Source organism: Zosterops lateralis (assembly GCF_965231275.1).
Source record: "Zosterops lateralis genome assembly, chromosome: 18".
NCBI classification, from domain to species: Eukaryota; Metazoa; Chordata; class Aves; order Passeriformes; family Zosteropidae; genus Zosterops; species Zosterops lateralis.
In genome coordinates, this window is record NC_139778.1 from 8,739,531 (window position 1) to 8,761,529 (window position 21,999).

The 21,999-nt window shown below is 41.2% G+C and overlaps 1 protein-coding gene across 11 annotated transcripts in view; it reads right to left on the minus strand.

Moving 5' to 3' along the window:
- BPTF (bromodomain PHD finger transcription factor) overlaps positions 1–20,482 on the minus strand; it is a 52,762-nt gene extending 32,280 nt beyond the window's left edge. For all 11 annotated transcript variants that reach the window (XM_083874683.1, XM_083874680.1, XM_083874677.1 and 8 more), the window contains exons 1-4: positions 19,737–20,482; positions 7,432–8,254; positions 723–946; positions 368–568 (exon numbers count right to left, since the gene is read on the minus strand). In XM_083874683.1, the coding sequence (XP_083730809.1) occupies positions 368–568; positions 723–946; positions 7,432–8,254; positions 19,737–20,373 (1,885 nt within the window). In that variant the 5' untranslated portion in view covers positions 20,374–20,482. The remainder of the gene's footprint in view (positions 1–367; positions 569–722; positions 947–7,431; positions 8,255–19,736) is intronic.
- Positions 20,483–21,999: the final 1,517 nt, after the last annotated feature.

Below are 21,999 nucleotides of genomic sequence, written 5' to 3' on the forward strand. Positions count from 1 at the left end.
ACTGAGCTTTTTCTTTTTCTTTTCTTTGCTATGAGATGGTATTGTCTCAGAATCAAAGAACAAACCAATTGTGGGTAGGAAAAAGTTAAAAATTATGTAATGTGGCTTACTACAAACATGTTGATCACAACCTGTGAGCACCACCTGTACCTCAAGGCAGGGTATCTACAAGCCAGCTGTGTAGAAGTAGGGAAATTGGTGAAATTACTTAAGAACAACTCCAACACACAAGCACAAAGAAACTGACAAATATCACCTATTACAGAAATATCTTGGAGAATCATACAAAGTACTGCATTAACACTTAAAGAAATGTGGGGCTCACTTCACTTAAAAGGAGCTGTTAAAGCACAGTCACTTTCTTTACCTTCTGTTTTCTCTTTTTCCACATCTTGTTCACTGTGTGTTTCCTCAGTTTTATCCTGGTCTCCAGATTCTTCCTTGTCTCTCTCAGCATCTGTCTGGTCATTATCAACATCACTTTTGGCCTTTTCTGCTTCCTCATCTCCTGTGGTTTTATCTTCCACTATTTCTCCTTTTCTTGCTCTGATAATGTCCAAAATTTCATCTACAACATAAAGCATGTTGTCAGCATGAAACAACAAACCACCTACAGAGTCACGGAGCACAAACAACATGACATAAATCCTGCTTCTGATGTAAGATAAACTAGATTTGATTCATAGTGCAGCATCTATTCCCATTACACAAAATATTCCTACCATTTGCTGCAGAAAGGAAAGACTTGTTGTTGCCCCTTGCTTTGTTTGTGAGGTCTTCTGTCACATCCATGTGCCGATGAACTTCTTCACGCATCTCGTCCAGGGTTTTGCATAGGTCAGCTTCCCAGTAATCCTTGTCCAGGCATTCAATTAACTCTGCCAGCTGGATCTTTGTGCTGTAGTACCAGATTTTCTTATCCTTCTCGCTTTCTGAATCTTCCTCTCTGCAGCAGTATTTAAAAAATATTGATTTTAAAGTATCTGGATAAACGACAAAAATTGGTACCAGCCTGCTTTCTGCACAGCACTAGGAAATGTCAGTACCTGAGTGTGAATAAATAAATCCCATTGCTCATATGCACCCAGTTCAATATCAATATTCCTTTCTTATTTCTTTCTCTTTCTTCATCCCCTCAGTTCTCACAACTTCCTCAGGAAAACTTTCAAGTCTCCTTAAAACTGGTCTGTCCAATCTGACAACAAGGTTTATTCTCATTATATTTACTATTTCTGTAACCAGTAATTTACTACTAAGTCTGAAATAATTTGTAAGTCCAGAATCCACAACAGTAGTTTCTGACAGTGTATTCAAGAAAAAACACAGTTAAAAAATTCAAAGGATAGTATGTCACATTCATAAAATATTTTATATTGGCATCCTACAGTATCCACCTGTGAGAGCACCAGTAAGGGATGAGTCATAATACAACACTTTTGAAAAGATCAAGGGATTTCCACATTTTTAATCTGCAGTACTCCATGACCCCATGAGCCCAGAATTACTTGCCAACAGCACCTCAACAGGGCCAAAGACCAAAGGAGCACCACGAATACCCCAGGTAACAGGCTCTCCTGGAGGATGCTCCAACTGGTTCTGCAGCTGCTGGATTTCAACTTAGCTTGATCAATCCTGTGGAGCGGCAGCAGCAGCCAGATCCAGGCTGGCCTGAGCCTGTCCACTTATTTCCACAGCACATCCCAGTGCTCCCCACACCATGTGGGTGCCACTGACTGCCCAGCCTGGCCTTCCCCTGGGCAAAGGAAATAAACTGCTGCTGCACTTGCACCTCCTGTTCCAGCACTGCAGGCCTGTGTAGTCACTGAGAACCCCAACCCAGAGTGCTGACAGCAATGGGAAGCTGACTGTAAATCTCAAAGATCTGCCCTTGTGGGGTTTGTTGCAGGTTCCTCTCTACTGGTTCCCTTCCTGTGGCTTATACATTAAAAATGGCACAAATTGGCCTCAGGGATTCAGAAAGACAAACAACCTTAAGGGAACTTGGTCATTGTTGATCTACGCCTCCCACTCTGTGAAACAATTTGTGAAACAATATTTGCAACTCAAACAGAACACTACTGAAATAAGGTAGTTGTGAAGTTAATAACGGCAGTATTACACAAAATTCAACTAACTTCTCACAACCATTATTACAAAACAGACTTTTGGTTTTGATGATAAAGCTGGTGTATTGCAAAGAAACTTGCATCTCTCTCATAAAGGCCTTTGCTCATGAAAAGCAACTAATTCTGCTTTATCCATTTATTCCTCTAAACTGTCAACATTCCATTAGTTTTAACCACGCCAATCCGTTAAGTTTGACAAGTTTTCTCAGAAAGCAGCTCATTTCAGGAAGACTGTCACATACAACACACCAAAACGTAACAGCTGAACACTGACAATCATTTGACTCTATGGAATATTCTAGGCCTGTAAACTTCCATGTTAAATAAAATTATTGTTTAAATCATGTTTCCTCTAAACCAGGATTTATTTACTAACAACAACAGGAAGGAGAGCACTTCCATTACCGGTGGTGAACAAAAGCCACCGGTAATGAGGAAGATAAAGAAGAGGAAGATAAAGGCAAGTACCCAAAGACCAAGAGGGAAGGGGAGATGAGAATGCAAGAATAGGGCTTTACACAGTGAGAAGAAATAAAAGAATGAAATAAAATTTAACTAGAAAGGACAGGGAATGGGTGCCTTCTGAGCTTTCCCTGGCAAGTGTCCAAGGGAAATGGCAAGTGCAAGACCCTGGCGGAGCAGCAGCTGTAAGGCTGCTGTGCTCCAGACAAACATGACTGTAGAGTATGATGCTGTTATTACTCTATTTCTTAACTGACCCAGAAGGGAACTTGAACCTTTCATTTTGAACCCTTCTGTTGTAGCCGTTACAGGATTATTTGCTAGACAGATAATGCCATTTATACTTTCTCTTATATGACCTAGATATGCAACAATATAGAATATACACCTCACATAGAATCAGAGAGTCCCTTCGGTTGGAAAAGACCTTTAAGATCAAATCTGACAATATATTCTCATCTCTCCATGAGGAAAGGCTGTGCCTGCACCCATCTGCCAGACAAGCAGCTTGTACACATTGCTTCTATTTTGACGGTGATCATCCAAGTGTTTTCTTACTTTCATGTTTCTCCCCCCATTCAGCAAATCTGAGATTGCTCCAGCTGCACTAATGCAGCCAGGGTGAGGATGTGTGCCACCTGAACATCCCAAGCAGCATCTGGCTTTTCCCTCCCTATCAGCTCTTTCTATTTTAGGTTTGCAAGGTTCCATTGGACAGAACAGCAATTAACTGCTGTTTTCAGTTTCCCTGAATAACTCAAGAGAAAGCCTTCAGCACCAGTGAGGTTTGCTGTATTGCAGGCTGGTAAACCCTGAGGCTCAGTGTGCAGAGCTGAGGCATCAGACCACCAAGAGTATTCTGCAGAAAGCACTTGGAGCTAATCCTTCCATGTGTGATTTGAGTCCTGCCCATTAAAGAACTGCTCAGATAATATTCTAGAAACAGACAATGAGGTTATCCAAGGGTATTTCAATACCCTTCTACTTCATTTATATCAGGGTTTGAGCATAAAGTTTGTTTTCAACTGAAGACTATCACAAGAGAATTTCAGGAATTAAAGAGCTTTCTCTTGAAAAAGCACAGACAGAATGTGAAACAGCACAAACTGGTTGGTCTGTGTGCTTACACCAAACTCATCTCTGGCCAGACTTCTTTCCAAGATTCAGATGTGTGCCCAGGGAAGACTTGGAGCACACAACAGAAATCATTCCATGCAATCCATTTGGGCCAACTTAGATAAGACTTCAATTAGCAATTACATAATTCCAGCTAACGTTCCCTTAACATCTTTTTGCGTTTACTAAAGGGACACGACTTTTACCCTCTGAAGAAACCAGAGGGGCTGTCATAAAAACCAGCAAGATGCAAGGCTGCACAAGGACCAGTTCCCAATGTTTTTCTCCAACAGCCCAGACAGATTTGCCAGCCTGGTGCTGGACAGGTCTGCAGAGACTCCAGGGGACTCGGCTGAGTCACACACAATATGTGAGGCCAAGGAGGGAGAAAAGAATCCCATGACTATTTCCTACCTCTTTCAGCCTCCTTGGCTGACAGGAACTATTTGCTGGCCGGCTGCAGAGACAAGTTTAAAGACTGATAAAAGCAACAGAGAAGATACTGGAAACTTTCAAGTAAGGTGGTAACAAAATATTTAGTACTAGTAGTAGCAGATACTTCCTGAATTCCATGATGATACGGTTGGAAACTGAAGAATACAGGAAATTGTTTAAACCAATCTATTAAAATGAAAACCCAAAGCCTTGTTAATTAACTGGAGAAAATAGAGGAGGATCCCCTAAGAACATAAACAGCATGACAAATCATGCAGAAAAAAAAAAAAAAGCTGAAACTGTTTTTGACTGTCGAGGAAGATCCATACAATCCAGGAATAACAATGTGCGTCCTATTTTTGCTATCAAAATGAAAGCCAAACAGAGTTTCATTATCTTCTTTCACAGATAATTGATAAATCCAAAGCATTTCAATATTTCTATAAAGATAAACTTGTTAAAACACAGCAGCAGTTCATAAAGACAATGCAAGTCTAAGTCCCAAATTTCCTGAGTTAATAACTTGCAGAAATAATCTTCACAAGTAAAACAAATGCAACTGACCCAGAGGCATCATCCTTAATTTGTAAACAGCTTGAAACAAAAATGTCAGGAATTAATTTGCTCTTGGCCTGTTTTTTGTTTTAATCTTGTTGATATTTGTTTCTGAGGAGATTCCTTCAGTGTTTACTTTTCCATCTTTGAAAAAGAGAAGAGGTGGAAAAAAGAAACAAGCCCACCATGATGGACTTTAAAAACACAAGTGATGGAAATAAAAGTATCAGGGAACAAGTTGAGAAAACCCTTTAAAAGGTAGGAAAACCAGCAGTAGGTTGGATTTATGACATTTAAACAGGGAGAGGGGAGAAGAAGTAAAAAGCCCTAAAAACCCTTTTGAGAAACAAAACCACCAAGAATTTAGGATTTCAGTTCTCTAATCCTCCTGGGCAGGATTTCAAATCAGTATTTGTGCAGATTATTTTTAGATCTATTAGTTTCCTCTGATGTATTTGATCACATGGCATTGGGGAATACACTCTATTCCTTTTAATAAAGTTGATATAATAATATAATTTCACAGATGTCAGGTTTTAGCATTTGGCAGTTATCCCTTAAATTACCCTGCAGTTATCCAAGGTGTGGTTTGATCCTGTTCAGTGTGCGTAAATAAATAAGTAAATATATGCAAAAAGTTGAGTTTGCAATACAGCATGCTTACTGAATTTAAAAATTGAAAGTACAGAGTTTAATGTCTATGAGAATTATTAAAGTTGCATTTCCCTGGAATTAAGTTGTGTAGTACTTTTCCCCCCTTACAAAATAATTTGCCCACAGAACACCTAAAAGGAATGCATAATACCAGTTTTAAAAACTCAAATACATTTAACTTTTGAAGATGTCTCTTCTAAATGCAATTAAAATTACTATCAATGTGCTAGAAAGAAACAACTCTCACATGTGCAGATTTCAAAGGCTCACGAAGCACCTGCAAGATTCATTTTAGTTTGAAATGTTGAAGTACTGTCTGTATCAAAACCTTGTGAACATCAAATGCTTCACTTCACCAGGAAAAAAACATTGTTTCACAAATCAAGTTTAGTTAAAAATAATTACCTAGCTGGCTACATACAGAGAGGAAACAAGGTCTGCCCATTTATCCTGAGTGATCTGGATTTTTTAATGTTAATTCCCAGATCTCTGCCAGTACAGGAGAGCAGGGAAAACAAACCCATCTTTAGAACAGCCTTTTCCTCAAGAGTTTTGAGGGGAAAGATACAAAAACAAGGTAGAGGAAACCATTAAGTTATTAAATCACAAATAACTAGAGCAAAAATAATCCCACTTATGTGTCCTTCACAACTAGGCTTTTTGTTGTTAAAAATCAAGATTTCAACACATTTTCTGAAAACAAAAAGTAGGGAATTCTTTATGAAGCAATGGAATAATTGGGATATCAACAGCTTCAGGTGCCCATCACATCCTGCTGAACCACCTGAATGATCCACCCCTTACTGTGGAGTGTGTGACTGAGTATAAACATGGAGCATATATATAGGGAAAAAAAGAGTATAAAAGACTCCCTGCATCCTTTGAAAGGTTACTTGGCACTACTGTGACATTTATAACCCAGAGAATCTAAAAAAGATCAAACATGGACTCTTTTTTTACAAATATGAAAGAAGAACACAGGAAACAGAGCAGAGATAATTAATACTTAAAGCATCAGCTGACAATACCCCAGAGAAACAGCCCCACATTTTAAAGGAATACCATGAGCCCTTAGAAGTGTCTTCTTTATGTTCAATGTGTTACACTGTCAGCAAACCTCATAGTCCCTTTTAAACACACTGGCTACTATCTTACACATTCACTGGAACCTACTTTGTACGAAATTCTCTTAAGGTACCAAGCTGTGGTTTATTTTCTCTGTAACACTGAACGGAAAACTGTGTTTCTGTGTTTTCAGAGCTCTGCTAAAATCTCTATTGCTCTTAATTTAACAATAGCACTGATTTCGCTTAAATTTTTTTTCTCCTCCATTATGAGAACAATTAGATAAGAACAGTCTTTTATGAGAAAACCAATCTTTAGCCATTTTCCTGGGAAAAATGGATTTGAGATTCAACTCTTCAGGAAAAATCCAGGGCACAATGCCCTCACTAGCAAGGGTTTGATTCTTATTAATATCTGGAGGCACGTTTGTATCTTGAGACCAACCAGTAACAGGTAATTGATGAAACATGCACAGTGCCTCCCTTGAAGACAGGCATGACTTGCTATGGTGACTTTCTTTGCACTACAGAACAATGTTCAATGCAACATTTTCTGCATTTCTAGTAAGACTGAATCCCTTTGAGCATCTCTGAAAGTTTCAGCATCAAACCAGTACCAGAACTTGGTAGGCAAACACTGCTTAAGCAGGTGACAGACCACAAGTAGTGTCCTACACACCATGTGATTGTAAAAAGAATCAAACTTCTCTTCAGTAACTTCTACAAGAAACTGGGGTGTTATCATTAACATTCCCTTTCTTTTCGTCACATTCATGTGTTTTAGGTACATTAATATTAATCCTGAGGCCCTGTTTTTATCCTTTTTTATCTATAGATTGTGAGATTGCTACTTTTGGATTAATATGGATTATTTACATGGTCTTTAGTAATCTCCTTACAAAACAGCAAGCAACAGCCTTATCTAAAGAAAGAACAGTTTTAAGATGGCAACAGCAATCCACACGATGTACTAAACCCACAATATTGTCCAGAAATGGTGCAATGATCAGCTCACTTACATGATGATCCTCCTGTTCAGGAACCAGTATTTCCGCCTGTGCCTGTCGTATCCGATGGGCTCGTGTCGGATGTAGGGTTTGTTTTTTTGGATTTCAGCCACACAGTCAGTCACTCCGGGCACCTTGTGTGCCACGCAGACCTCGCACTGCCACTCGTCTTCGGGCACCTCCTCCAGAGGGGGTTTCACACACTCCAAGTGGTAAACGGCCGAGCAAGTCTCACAGCAAAGCAAATCCCCAAGTTTGTGACAAACCCTACAATGATCATCATACTGAATAACACCTTCTGACATTAACTCCTCACGTGCAATGTTTGTGGTAAGAAACTGATCCACTAAGAACTGCAGAACTTTGATTTTATTCTCTACTGGTCCATAAGGATAGTCCTCTGTCTCTTGGTAAGGAAGAACATGATGGTATTCCTTGTCACTCTCACAATATACCCGCAGAACCTCTGGCCACGTCATTCCATCTATGAAATACAAAGTGGAATTAACGCTATCTTTGAGGTCAGCAGGTCCAAAGGTAGTATTTGAAGTGTCTTCTTCACGTAAAACTGCTTTTAACAGCACTATATGCATCTCTGCCATAAGTGTGCACTGCTCTTGACTTACCAGAGCTGCACAGAAGTCCTCAAAACGAAAAGGAGAGAGGCGCAAAACAGTGCCAAAGTTCCTTAGTACCTCATAGATGGCAATAACATTCATTATATGCTCACTAGGCACCATTAAGTCCTCTGAGGATTTAGGAAACTCCAAGGGTGGGATATCTTTTTCTTCCAATATTGGAGAACGAGGACGATGTGCTCTTTGTCTTCTCCTACCTGGAATAAAAAACAACAGTAAGAATTTTGCTGTTCACAGGTCAACACAGGTGTTTAAAAAATCCATCGTCAACCACTGTGTTAACGTTCTGAACTAATGCAAATTAAGGCTTCACAAGCTTCACAGTTACATAAATGTGATAACTCAGCTAACCATCTCATATTTTAACTACCAGTATGAAAATAAGACACAAGATATCTGAAGTTTTGCTTTAGACACATACAGGAATTGCATTTCCCAGACAATATACATCTACTGAAGCTTTAAAATGAAATCTAGAAATGTAATTGTTTAAACTACTTAAAAAGAAAGACATTTCCCGCAGTCAAAATAGTATATTTTTCTCATTTTTATTCAACATGACTAGTTTAAACCTGAAACATCAAGCTCCAAACAGATATTTCATATTAAATGATTGCAAGCTATTCTCCTATCCAGCAAGGGCTCCAGGAAAGCTCATTTCAAGCAGATGTCTTAGGACATCAACTTCAACCAAATTAAAATACAAAAGAGAACCTAAAGCGTGTTGCCCACTGCTTTCTAACTAGACTATTTCTCCTGACTACCTACAAACCAAAGCCAGAAAGTAAATGTGATGTTTTATGGAAATATTTCAAAAATTCTCAGTTTCTCAAAACAAACAAAAACCCACCCTCATGCTTCAATAAAACAGGAGCCATACCCACAGAATGAGGAGGCAAAATTACAGAAGGACAAAGTTTACCAATAAAAGCTACTCTGAAGAGCTGTTTTACTATCTAAAAGACAGCGATCATAATTTATTCAGTCTCAGATGCCAATTCAGATAAGATGCTACATTTCCTTCCCTTGCATTCCACGATCCTTGATGCCAAGCAGAAGGAAAAACAAAAGAGGAAAGTTTTTTGTAAATGACACTACCTGACAGATGAAATATTTTAATCTTCTATCAAAATAACCAGCTACATGCAACTATTTCTCAGCTATCAGTTAAAAGTTTTAGATGCACTCATTAAACTTATTTCCCTATATGGAAAAAACAAGTTGAGAAAATTTCATAAACCATCCTCTAGGTTTAATCAAAGAACTGAGATGAAAACTGGTTTTAGGTCCTCTTGCTAAGCATACTAAGATTCTGGTCAATAACTAAATTTCAGGATTATCCATTGTCCACAGACAAATGTCAGCAGGATGCATTTCATGCACAGAGAAAATCTAAAGAAAAACTGCAGCTCTCCATAGCAGCCATTTCCCACACACACTTCATTAAAATGGGACATGTATTAATTAAACTTCGTGTGTTCTGACACTGAGGAGTGACACAACCAATAGTCTGGAACTTTAAGGTTCATAATTTCTTAACCAAATTCTGCACATATCAGACCTCCCCAAAAATTGGTTCAAGGAAATTAAGAGATAAAGTGAGTTCCAGTCAGCTTGGATATTACTACTAAATGGAAATGGATCTCTGTGGCATTTGTTCAACCCACCCTACTCCCTTGGATACTCCCAGAAATACAGAAAATAAGTCTAATGTGGGAGAAAACTTGATCCTGCTGAACCTGAAAACTGAACCTGAACGTGAACTGAAACACCATCATTAAAACATTAATGCACTGAAAAAGGGAAAAAAAAGTTACCAGAAAGAAAAGCTACCTCTAAGAAACATCTTGATACACAACAAATGCTTCCAGAAAAATAAATCAACCCTTAGACTGGTATGGCAAGAAAGGACCAGACACAGCTCTCACTTTCCAATATTAAAGAATGAAATCTTATACAACAAATTACACACCCAAACAATATAGAAGATGAACTGCAAGATGTTTCCATTACAGAAGTAACAAGTCAACCTCATCTGTGGATAAAAATAACTTTCCAAGTTTAGTGAAGTTTGAGTTCTGACTGTGGAAAATGAAGGAATGCTTCTATGACTGTCTTCCAACACGCCTCTGCACTAATCAGTGGAAAATGTTTAATCATGGCAAACACACAAAGACAAAGGAGTTCCACAGCCAGGCACAAAGCAAGTGCCCTCTAGATTAAACTTAACTTTTCTATCACCATATCCAAAATCATAAGCCACAGCTGGTTTAATTAAAAGACCCCAAAGCAAAAGGAAACTCTCACACAATAAACTACTTTGGGGTCCTGAAGCTTCCTTCAACACTGCAGTCCTAGTTGGCCATGCAAGACAACACCATCACCACCACCACAGAACAGATATTCTGAAATCACTGATGGCCCTCACAGAGTCCAAATATCACAAAGGCCAGCAGAGCTATCAACCGGGATTATTTGTGTAGCAGAAAAATGTGTCTGTCACACAGGAAAGCCATAAAACAGCCCTCCAAGAATGAGAGCAGCAAGGACGTTAACCCTGCTTCACCTGAATTAATGAGAAGTGACAAATCCCCCCAGTAATTTTAGACAGAAATAAACCAGAGTGAAGGACCAGTGCTGGTAAAAAACAGACTCCAAACACTAATTTTGCTGAGGTCTCCTTCACATGAGATAATTATGGTATGGAATCACAGAATCATTTAAGGTTGGAAACACCTTCAAGATCAAGTCCAACCATCTGAGCCCTACCATAATGTCCTCAAGTGCCACATCCACACGTTTCAGAAAATCTCCAGGGATGGTGACCTCCACCAGCTTCCTGAGCAGCCTGTCCCAGTGCTTTACAACTCTTTCAGCAAAAAAAAAAGTTTCCTAATATATAAACTAAACATCTACTGGTGCAACTTTAAGCCACTTGTATATTTGTCACATGAAATTAATAGGGGAATAAAACTCAGAACTTTAAAACAAGGCTTTCCTAGTATGTTCTGAAAAAGTTAATCTCTAACACTTCCTTTTACAAAGGAAGCACATTGGTACAATTAGAGATCTAGAAGAAATGTGTTATCAGGATATAAATGTGTCATAAAGAACTGTACTTTGGTGCAAGCATTAATCACACCATTCCATTTCCTACATAAATCAATTTATGTATTTTCATGTTTGCTTTGGTATAAAGAACAGAAATTTCAAAAGCAATAATAAAATAGACAACAGGAAAAGCAGTCTGCATTATAAAATGTGTGTTTCATTTGTGTTAGGCCTCACAGTTGCAGCACATTACAATATTGTGCACCTCAACACCCTTCATCCAGACTGGAAACCACACAGCACAGCTCAAGAGCTCAAATCATTTCTCTTTTGGGATACTGAACTGCTCTGAACAATTCTCAACTAAATATAAACTGCTTTCCAGAGCTAAAAAAGGCAAGTATTCAAAGATGCAGAATATTTTAGAAAGAAACTGTATTTTTCTTGAATGACTTGATGGCACAGTATTTAAAATCTTTTTATGCTGGCTTTTTTTTTTTCTTTCCAATTTCACTTTCAATTTGTTATTAATATTCTCTGTACTGGGGTTGAAGAGAATTTGAAGTTGAGAACAGAGTCACAAAGTGTAATTTGGAAATGCAGACATTCCAAGCAGTTTGTGCTTAAATGTATCAGCAGCCAATACATCAACTGTCATCTCAAGAAACACTCAGATACCTTTAAAAAAAAAAATCAAAAGGATGGACATTCTCTGCCAAGGTGCTCATAAATCTTGAGGCATTGCAAGTGGCTGCTGAACTGAAATTAAAAGTGCAGGTCAATGGAATGTGATATAATGATGCCAAAATGCTACAAGTCTCTTTTTTGTGCAGAAATGTTGGTATTTTACTGGTTGGGTGGATAACCTTTCTTCACTGCTGATTTTTTTCAGTGCGCTGACAACCCACACAGCTCACCCTGCTCTGGAGCAGTTCCACCTCCTGGGTGAGGATTTTTGAAGATCACAGTCCATGTTTACCCAACTGTGCCTCATAAACACACACACAAAAAAATTCCCTCAAATGCTGAAAAATGTCTCCCTACAATAAGCATATACAATTTTTCAAGCTCTCTCTTTCAAGGACCATCCTCTTTTTCACGAGAAAAGTGGGTCAATATTTAAATTCAACATTCAGTGGCAGACACAAAAAACCCACTGTCCAACAAAGAACTCTGGCCACTTCAAACACTTTAGCTTAAATTATTTTAGAGATACTAGAGTTTGACAACCCTTTTTTTTTTTTTTTTTTTTTTTTTTAACTTGCTGTCATTTGTAAAGGATTTGGGCCCTCACAGGGAATTTCTGTTTCAAATAGAAATTGCAGTATGTACTGTTTTGTTTAACCCCAAAACCATCAAGAGGATTGCAGAGCAGGTGCACTGTGGCAAGTTACTTCTCCTTTAAGCACCACCACCTGTCTGACCAGACTTTAAACTGAATTTTTGTGTAACTACTTCTAAATTCAAGAAATCTACTCTCAATTTACCCACACTGAACTTTCCCAAAACATACTCAAGTTTTACTACATGCAAATTAGATACTTCTGAGATCATTTCTGCAAGTTAACAAAGTCTCTGAATCAAATTTCACCTTCAAGTTTGAGGCAGTTCAAAAGCAGAAAATGTCCACTTCTACATCACTCAAACTCCATAGCTTTATTTGGTGGAAAAAAAATTGATTTGCCAATAGCCTCCTGCTGCCACAGCTGGAATATTGACAGGATCCAGGTCCCCTGGAGTGTCTGAGCACTACATTTCTATCTAGCATAAACTTCTTTTAAATGGCAACTCCTTCACTGGCTGCCTCTCCCCAAGTGCTAAAGCAGTCTGCAGTGGTTACCTGTCCCTATTTTGAATTCTCTAGTTGAAGAGCTGCCTGTAATTAAGATTAAAGAGTAAACAATTCTATTCCCATGGCACATTTAATTATAGATACTGATAATTATAGTCTACACTTAGGATAATCTACTAAAATAATTCATATTACAAATTTAAGCAAACACACAAATTATATTTGAGATAAAACAAAGTTACTCAAGTAACAGTCTGAACACCCAAAACCAGAATTTACTTTAAAAACCCAAACCATTGCTTTGTTTTTTTTTTTATTTGCATCTACTCAACCAACTTGGTTCAAATACTGACCCTTTCAGAATTTAGAAATTAAAGAGTCTGAAAAGACCAAAAACCTTATCTCCTTTTTTATTTACAGACTGAAAGAAGAAAAGGGGAAAGTCACATCTACTCTTTACCACAGGAAAATATAGAATTTAAAACGACTTTAACCATCTTTTAACACATCTGCTGGTTAATGTAAACAGAATATCTGAATTAACTACAGACATAAGTGTCCAGAATACAGAAAGATTTTATCACAACTAAAAATTACTTCCATGCTCTTCAGCTTTAGTTGTATTCAATCACCACACACAAGCAGGCTAACAAAAATCACAAAAATCCAGTTTTGCCTTGTCTCACATTAAATATCCCTCCCCTCCAGCAAACACAGCCTCTCATTTCAGCCCAACATATTTCAGGTACTGGACCAGTGGATGGAGGTCCTACAGAACAAATATTCTGCCAGAACCACTGCCTTGTTTAAACAGGGCCAAAGTGGTGGCTGCATTGGTCTGGCCTAAAAAATAAACACTGGTCCCAGTCTCTCTCGATTCGAAAGCTCACAGCTGGTCTCATTTCACTTCTCTCAGAACTTTCCCTTCCTCATCATTTCTCAGCACTTGGGCTCTCCAGCTCAGAGCTCCTGCTCACGGTTGCCATGGAGAGGAAAAGCTTGGTTGGAGCATTGGGGAGAGGAAAGAGACCAAGGAGTTTCAGATACTCCAGAAACCTGTCACAGGAAGGGGGGAAATTAGAACAACCCCCCACCCCTCCAGTCACACTCCACTAATTGACCCCAGAAAAGACTTTCAATTTTCCCCCTCAAAAAATTTAAATTTTGGCTTCAAGTTCCACAAGCCAAGTCAAACCATACTACTCTTACATGAAAGTCCATCTTTAGTAAAGTAGAACTGGGCTGGTTTTGTCTTCCAGATCATGAGTCACTGCAAAAACTTTTCAACATAAAGACCAGCTGGCAGTGGTATATGATGTCCTGGGAGCAAGAGTACTCCTTAGAGAAGATTCCCTCTACTACATTTCCCTTCCTCCTGGAAACTTTGCCTTTTGACTGCCCTCAAACTCCCTGAGACTCTCCTATTTTGGTTTGGTTTGAATAAACACACATTTGCTGTCCCATATTATTGCTCTGCACCAGGCAAGTTTCAAATGGAACTGTACAGCAACACTTGAGTTTTTGTTAGATATCACTGAGAAAACTGGAAACAGATGAAAATGTGTAAAAGAACCTTTTTTTGATGCTCTTTCTTTCCTTTCACAGCAGAATGCAGAAACTGGATAGAGCTGCATGTTTGCCACAGCAATATCCAAACTGGTTCCTTAATTAAAAGTCAACCTCTTGGGAGAGAACATTTGCTCAGCTTCCACCAAAAAAAAAAAAAAAAAACAGCAGTAAAATGAATGAGTTTAACATAAAATAAGAATATATTATGAAAAGCAGTGCCAAAATAGAAAAACCTAAACCATTTTCTTTGGATGGGTTGAAATTAAAGGCTTTGACTTTTACAAAACACTTTCTTTCCTTTTAAAACTGCCAACACGATAATCATGTTTCTAATATTCACAAGTCAAACATTCTCTTACAGAAAAAAATTTTAAAAAAATAAGATGCGTTTGTAACTACTTGTAGGTGCAGCTCCAATTTGAATATTACTCTGCAGTAACTACACCTAACCCAAATTTATTTATTTAGTCTAGAGAAAATAAAAAATCGGCCACAAATGAAACTTAAAAACTAAACTAACATTAAAAATTAGGCATTCCAAGCACCAAAAGAGCTTTGGAAGTTGAAACACAAATGAAAACATCACTGATTATTAGACTAGATCCTGAGTGCACTCACATCACACAAATTCTCACACATGTTCCTAAGTAAGATTTGACTCCTGCCTTGCCTTGTACAAAAGTAGGTCTTTATGTTCTTTTAAAACTCTAAAACTTTTGGCTGCTTCTTTTTTCAGTTTGCACACTTATCAGCAGTACACTTTTAAATCAAACTAGGGTTCTCGACTGATTTTACATTAAGAATTTAATTTCCCAATATTATGGCCATCGGCACTCCCTCAGGAGCCAGGAACACAAACCCTCCAATGTTGTATGGAATCATTTTAACATTTGGATAACTAATGCAAATGCAAGACATGCAGCAGGTGAGATCACTCTGAGAAGGACTCAGAGGCACAACCCTTTTGTGCCCAGAACTCTGGCAAAGAAAAAAAAAAAAACAAAACAAAACCACAGGTAGCACAAACAAAATGATTGTCAGGAACAGTTAGACATTTTTTTGGGACACACTCAGGATAAACTGTAACTAATTTAAGAAGTTAGTGAGCCCTGAGAACCAGCCCCAACCTACTAAAACCCACATTTATTCACCCTACACCTGTTCTATGCAACACAGTGAGCACTTAGAGAATTTTACTGCAGATCTACAAAAAAGTTTGCTCAATAAAGTCATCGGCAGCACACTATCTTTTACTACATACATACTTTGAGAAGTATTTGCTGCCCAGAGCTGCTGAGGTGACTGACAAAGTTCTCTTCAGATAAACTGCCAATTTACAAGTCAATGCAGCAGGAATCACCCCCAGATTTACTCCTTTGGCCTTCTACACAATTTCTTTGTTAAGAATCGTCTCCTGCATTTTTCAAGACTGGCATGAGACTAGTGATCCTTCCCTCTGGAGCACAAATCAAAATGCAGATCACTAAATGGTAAAATAAGAGCATGCCAGGTTTAATGTAGAGAAGAGGGTACCCCAGGTAAGATGTTTGGGAGGCTGGTAAATCTTCTCCCACGGCAGACAAAAGAGGCTGCATATCTTAATGTCCTATCTCAGTGTCTCTCCACTTAGACAATTCTTCAAGAGCATGAAAATGTGTTCAGACAAAAAATTACTACAGACACACCAAATGCAGCACCTGGTTCCCAGCTAAATTCTTTCACTCTGAAGATAAAAAGCACACTGTGAAATAACTGGTTAAGAGAAGCAATGGTCAGTCCCTGCAAATACTCAGACAAGTAAAATTCAACTAAAAGTATTACTTAATGCATTTTTAAGAGAAATATTTTGTCTCCCAACTCCAGTGATGTGTATTTGTTTGCTTAACAGACTGATTATGATCTCAGCTGAAATCTAGATGTATAGCTCTTCCTAAAACTGGTTTTCTTATGAAGAAAAATTGATAAACAAAAAATGAAGGACTTCTAGGCATCCTGATTAAACCCTTCTCCTAAAATTCTGCAACATATGAAAAATACTAGTAACTACATATTAGTAACTACATGCAAAAATATTAGTAACTACAATGCAACAGTGACAAGCCCCAAGTGGACAGGGAATGGCAAAAATGTTTAGTGATACAAGATATACAGGATACCTGTCCCAACAGTTCATCCACCTTCTGGGGATGCAAAAGGATGCACACATGCAAAATCCCTCTACCAAAAGTACATCCAAAAGAATAATAATAATAAAAATATTGTTATTCACACATACGTTTTTAGTGTACCATGACTAAGTGGTATATTAAAGACATTTTATCTTTTCTAAGATTCTGCTTCTTTAAATAATTTAATAATATTATTTTCTATTAGAATAATATTAATTTTACTATCATATTATAGTATAAAGTACTCCTACGTCTAAGTTCAACATAAATCATAAGCTCCCCATCAGAGCACAAAACCTGAGGCTTTTTTGGCCAGAGACATTGCTCTGTAATCTTTTAATTCATTATTCAACGTTAAGTTAGAAAAAACTGTAGCAAGTCTGTCCCCCATTTAAGTGGGATGTGATTTACGTGTAAAAGCTTGGTTGGCAGGAGAGTTTGACTAGGATGGCAATTATTCAATACCCTGCTTTCAAAAACCATTCTTCAGCCCCTAAGAGTACATCCTGGAAGTGGCTGTAACTCAGCTTGCACTGACTGAGAGAAAGTAAGGGGAGAAGGATCGTTCATCATCTCTTCTGGTAACAAACCTGCACAATTCTGTCAGGAGTCACTTGGAGCCAAGGGAGGAGACGCTCCTTCCAGCACTCCAGCTCAGCACAGGAACTTTGTCACTGTGTTACACTTTGCCTGGCTTGAAGACAAGGATATGAAATAACCCCTCCCTCGTATCTAAACACAGCTAAGGACCAACTCTGGCTGAGAGTGCACCCAAAAGTCCAACAGCCTGGAGGAACAGGAGAGACACAGCTCTGCATCCCTGCCCTGCCCTCCTCTCTGAGCTGCCCCCGTCAGACACAGAGATGCTGATGAGACACAAACCCTTCCTTGCCTATCAGTGCTGCCCTGATGGTCTCCTGCTAAATTATGACAAGACTTGGAATTCCATCAGTGCCGCCCCTGCAGGATCACGCTCCCAAAGCAGGTGTTTGCCCAGGATGAGGCACGGACTGAGCTGCCTGAATGAAAAGTTTGTATTTTCTTTGCACAAGGGCAAGAGCATGTCTGGGAGAGAGGGAAGAAGGGTGGGAGACCTTTAGCAAACACTGAACTAATGAGAACCACCAGCAGTAAAGTGCCAAAATAATAACACAAATGTTTTAACTACTAAAAACTCGGTATAGAGCAAAACCACCTAAGGATAAAAAATGCTTACACTTACACTTCTCTTAAGTTAACTTTAAATCATCCTGACCAAGTGAGAAATAAGCAGATAAATTATCAAAATGGTTTCTGATACACCTAAATACTGCATAAAACCTGTCTATGCTTGTACAACAATGCACAGAGAACTATCTTCTCATTTGACAAACCACTTAGTACGTTTGGAAAATGGCATACATCCATTCTCTGCAGAACTCATTTTAAACCTGGATGCCCATGTAAAAAATATTATCCTGACCTAGCCAGTTAAAATCATAAAAATATTATTTCCCTGACATAAGCACTCCCAAAAAAGTAATAAAAATGGAAGTTATTACAACTAAGCAGAAAATGGAGAGTTAAAAGTCAAGAGAGTATTTTAGAGCTTTTTTTCCTCCTGTGAAGCCAGATATCAATCTTTATTAAAAAAAATCATTTTGATTGCAGGACATTCCTGCAACAGGTAAACTAATATCTTTTTAAAATTATCTCTAAATAAATTTAGTAATGTATGTACTTATTGTGATTAATTTAGGTTCTGGAGCACACAGATATAAGTTTTTAAAAAATATATAGACAAAGATACAGAGTTTTTTAAAGTACTATTATGAAGTCACAGAATGAGCTGATATCATTAACTCACCAAAATAAAAACAAATGACACATTTAGCAGTCCGTACTTCCTCCTTTTATAAAGTCATCAGCTAACTACTCGGAACTACATTCCTTTTTTAATTGAGATGCAACACATTCACACCAACAACCTGTTCCTCCCCCCTTCCAAACTGGCCAAACACTGGAACAACAGCAGTGCCTGCCATCCTACAGCCCAAATCATACCAGGTTATCTATAAGCTGAACTACTCTCCTGGTTCAGAGAGTTTTAAAAGAAATAAAAAGAAAATAAAAAATAAAAATAAAATAAAATATTCTAGGCTTGAACTCCATTCTGGAACGAGTTTAAAAAAATCCAAGGTGCTTAAGTTTAAATAAAAGAATTTTTGAAGCTTGGTGAATGAACCAATTTAGGACAAACATAAATGCAGGCCTTAAAAATTTCCCAAATTTTCCACTAGAATTAAAAAAAAAATCACAATTATGTTTAATAAATTTTAACCCCAACATGAATTTTATAGGTTGCCATATCTTAAGATAAATGCAGTATTTAAATGCTAGACCTCCGACTCAACCTCCACCTTTTAATCTTTGTGTTGAACTCAAACTAGGTTTACATCCTTGCAATGAGGCCCTGTGCACTTTTCCCCAAACTATAACAATGCAATCTCCATTTTGAACAATGCACCTAATTTCCCTCCTTGGAAAGCTACTTCTGTCTTAAAGCCAGTAGATCTTGGATCCAGTTATAGCTCTGATCGAAAGAGCCTGAAAATTTTCGGTGTTTACAGTTTTTTGGGTTTTTTAAGCCACTTCAGCTTACATGCGCTTCCTTTCCTTTCAACATCAAGCTGTATTTGCAAGCACAAGCCAGCCTTTCCTGTATTTAATTGAAAAGATCTCTTTGCAAGGCATGTCACTCGTTTCCCCTTGTTTTGAAATTTAAAGCGAACGCTCCACCAACACTTTCTGACATTGTTTGCAAGGCGTCCCGGTGGATCGCGCATTTCCGCGGCCACCAGGTTCCCCGGGAATATTTGCAAAGCATCCCCTTGTTCCAGCAAGTGCCGCCCGCCCTCCCTGCTCCTCTCCGTTCGTGAGCATCTTCCAATGCTCCCCGCGTCCCCGGGGCTGCCAGCGGTTATTTGCATACCCCTCACCCTGGGAGCGCTTGCGGGCATCGCTCACATCCTCGCAAGGGAGCGCGGACCGTATTTGCCAACCTAGAGGGAGCATGTGGGGTGCCCTCGACTTGTTTGAGTTCGCCCACGGACTCTCTACCTGGCGTGCTGCTGTAGGTGCTGTGGCTCCTGAAGCTGCTCTCAGTGCAATAACTGGCATCGTCTTCATCCTCCATCTCTTCGGGGTAGTCAGAGTCGTCGTCGTCCTCTTCCTCCATTATCTCCTCCTCTTCTTCCTCCTCGGAGTCCTGGTTATCCTCGGGGTCTCCCTCCTCCTCCTCCTCGGACACCATGCTCTCCTCCTCCTCCTCCTCGCTCTCATGATCGTCGTACACCACTTTGCTGATGCTCCTCCTGGACGAGGCAGCCCTGCCTTGGCTGTTGCAGCTGCCTCCTGCGCCTCCTCCTCCCCCTGCTCCTGCCGCCCCGGCCCTGCCCCTGCCCTTACCGCCGCTGCCTCCCCCACCGGGGGTGCTGCCGCCGCCGCCGCCCGCCTTCCTCTTGCCGCCCCCCCTGGGCGAGGCGGCGGCGGGCGGCGAGGCCTGGGCAGCGCCGGCTCCCTTCTGCTTGGGCCCCGCCGTCTCCGCCTGGGCCGCGGCCGCCCACCTGCCGCGGCTGCTGCCGCGCTGCCGGGAGCGCAGCCCGCCGATGGGGCCCGCCGGGGCCGGGGCGCTCGCCGGAGCGGCGGCCGCCGCCGGCTGCTGCTGCTTGGGCGGCCTGCCGCGCCGGCCCCGCATCGCTGGGCGCTGGCCGAGGGGGAAGGGAGGGGAAGGGCGGCTCGGGAGGGCGCTCGGAGTCCGGACAGGCGGCTACGGGCGAGCTCCGCGCCCCGCGGAGGGCGCGGGGCCGGGGCGGGGGGGGGGGCCGGGCCGAGCGGGCCGCGGCTCAACGCGAATCGCCGGCGCCCCGCTCCGGATCGCCGCCGGCCGCCATCTTGTTCCCCGCCTGCGCCTCGGCCGCTCCGCGCTGACTGGGGGAAGCGGCACCAGGCCCCGAGCGCCTCACGTGACCGCCGCGCCCGCCGCCGCCGCCAGGGGGCGCTCCCGCCGCCTCCGTGAGGGACCCGCCGCGACGGGGCGGCCCCGCGACCCCCGGCCGGACCCGGGGCCGGCACCGAACCCGCATCGGGCCCGAACCCGGCACCGACATCAGCCCCGGTACCGACATCGGCCCCAGGCGTCGGCAACAGCGCCGACCAATCCAAGCTCGGCACCGACCGCAGGCACTGGCACCCCTTTATGCTCCGGTTACCCCTTTCCCTTCCGCCGGCACCGGCGCGCCCCCCGCCCCAGCTCACGGTCCGGCACCGCCGCTCCCTCAGCCGGGCGTCCCCCGGACTCACCCTCTCCCCACACCAGAGCCGCTGGGCCCGTGGCTCTCCCAGAGCTGGCCCCGCGCCCCGAGGGAGCCCCTGGAGCCGTCGGGAGCAGCTCGGAGCGAGGTGCGCGCCGGGCCCCGGGCAGGGGCTCCCCACGGGGGTCTCCATTTCCCCCCAAATCAGAGCCCCGGGTGTCCCCACTCAGGAAAGGCTTCCCTCGGCCATGGGCACCCAGCAGCTCCCCTGACCGACCACTGACTCTCATCTCTGGCCGTGCTTTGACTCCTCGCCCGTTAAACGCCTTTCAGAGCTCACCCTTAAACAGCCAGCGCCCGAGTAAAGCAAACACTGGGGCCACACAGGGACCCACCATCACCGTTTCTGTGCATCCACTTTCTCTATTCTCCGTTTCCACAGGTCTCTGGACCAGTAGGAACGAGGTGGGCTCCGTCTGCTTTGTATTCCCTCTGGTTGCCTCATTTGCCAGAGCCCACAAACAGCTAAAAATCAACCAAAAGCAGTTACACAGTTGGATTCCCAATGCCACCACTCGAATTCAGTGTGTCAGTTTCATAAGCAAAAGCAGTAAAAACAAAGCCAGCCCAAGGCACACAATACACAGAATTATGTATAGAATACATAAGAAATACAAGCATCTTGTATTTCTTACAACCACTCCTCCTTTTCATTGTTAGATTGAGACAGCTTTGGGATTTCACAGGGCCAGAACTCTTACTAGAAAATCAATCTATTTACATGTCCATTTCTTTCAGTCACTGGCTTATACTTCTGAGCAAGGTAAAACCCAACACTGGGCATGCCACAAATATGGCACCGACATGTCCAATGTGTCATTTAATTTGCATTCTTCTACAGTAATTTTTGAAGTCCTTTTGTTCATTAACTTGTTGCTCAGGCCGAGCACCTCATTAAACCCAGAAACCTGCCACAGCATCAAGCACAATGGCAGCAGGGTTTAGCCCAATTTGCACTCCATATCCAGCTTTTTATCTGCAGCTCTTTTATATTCAGTGTTGCGGCTGCA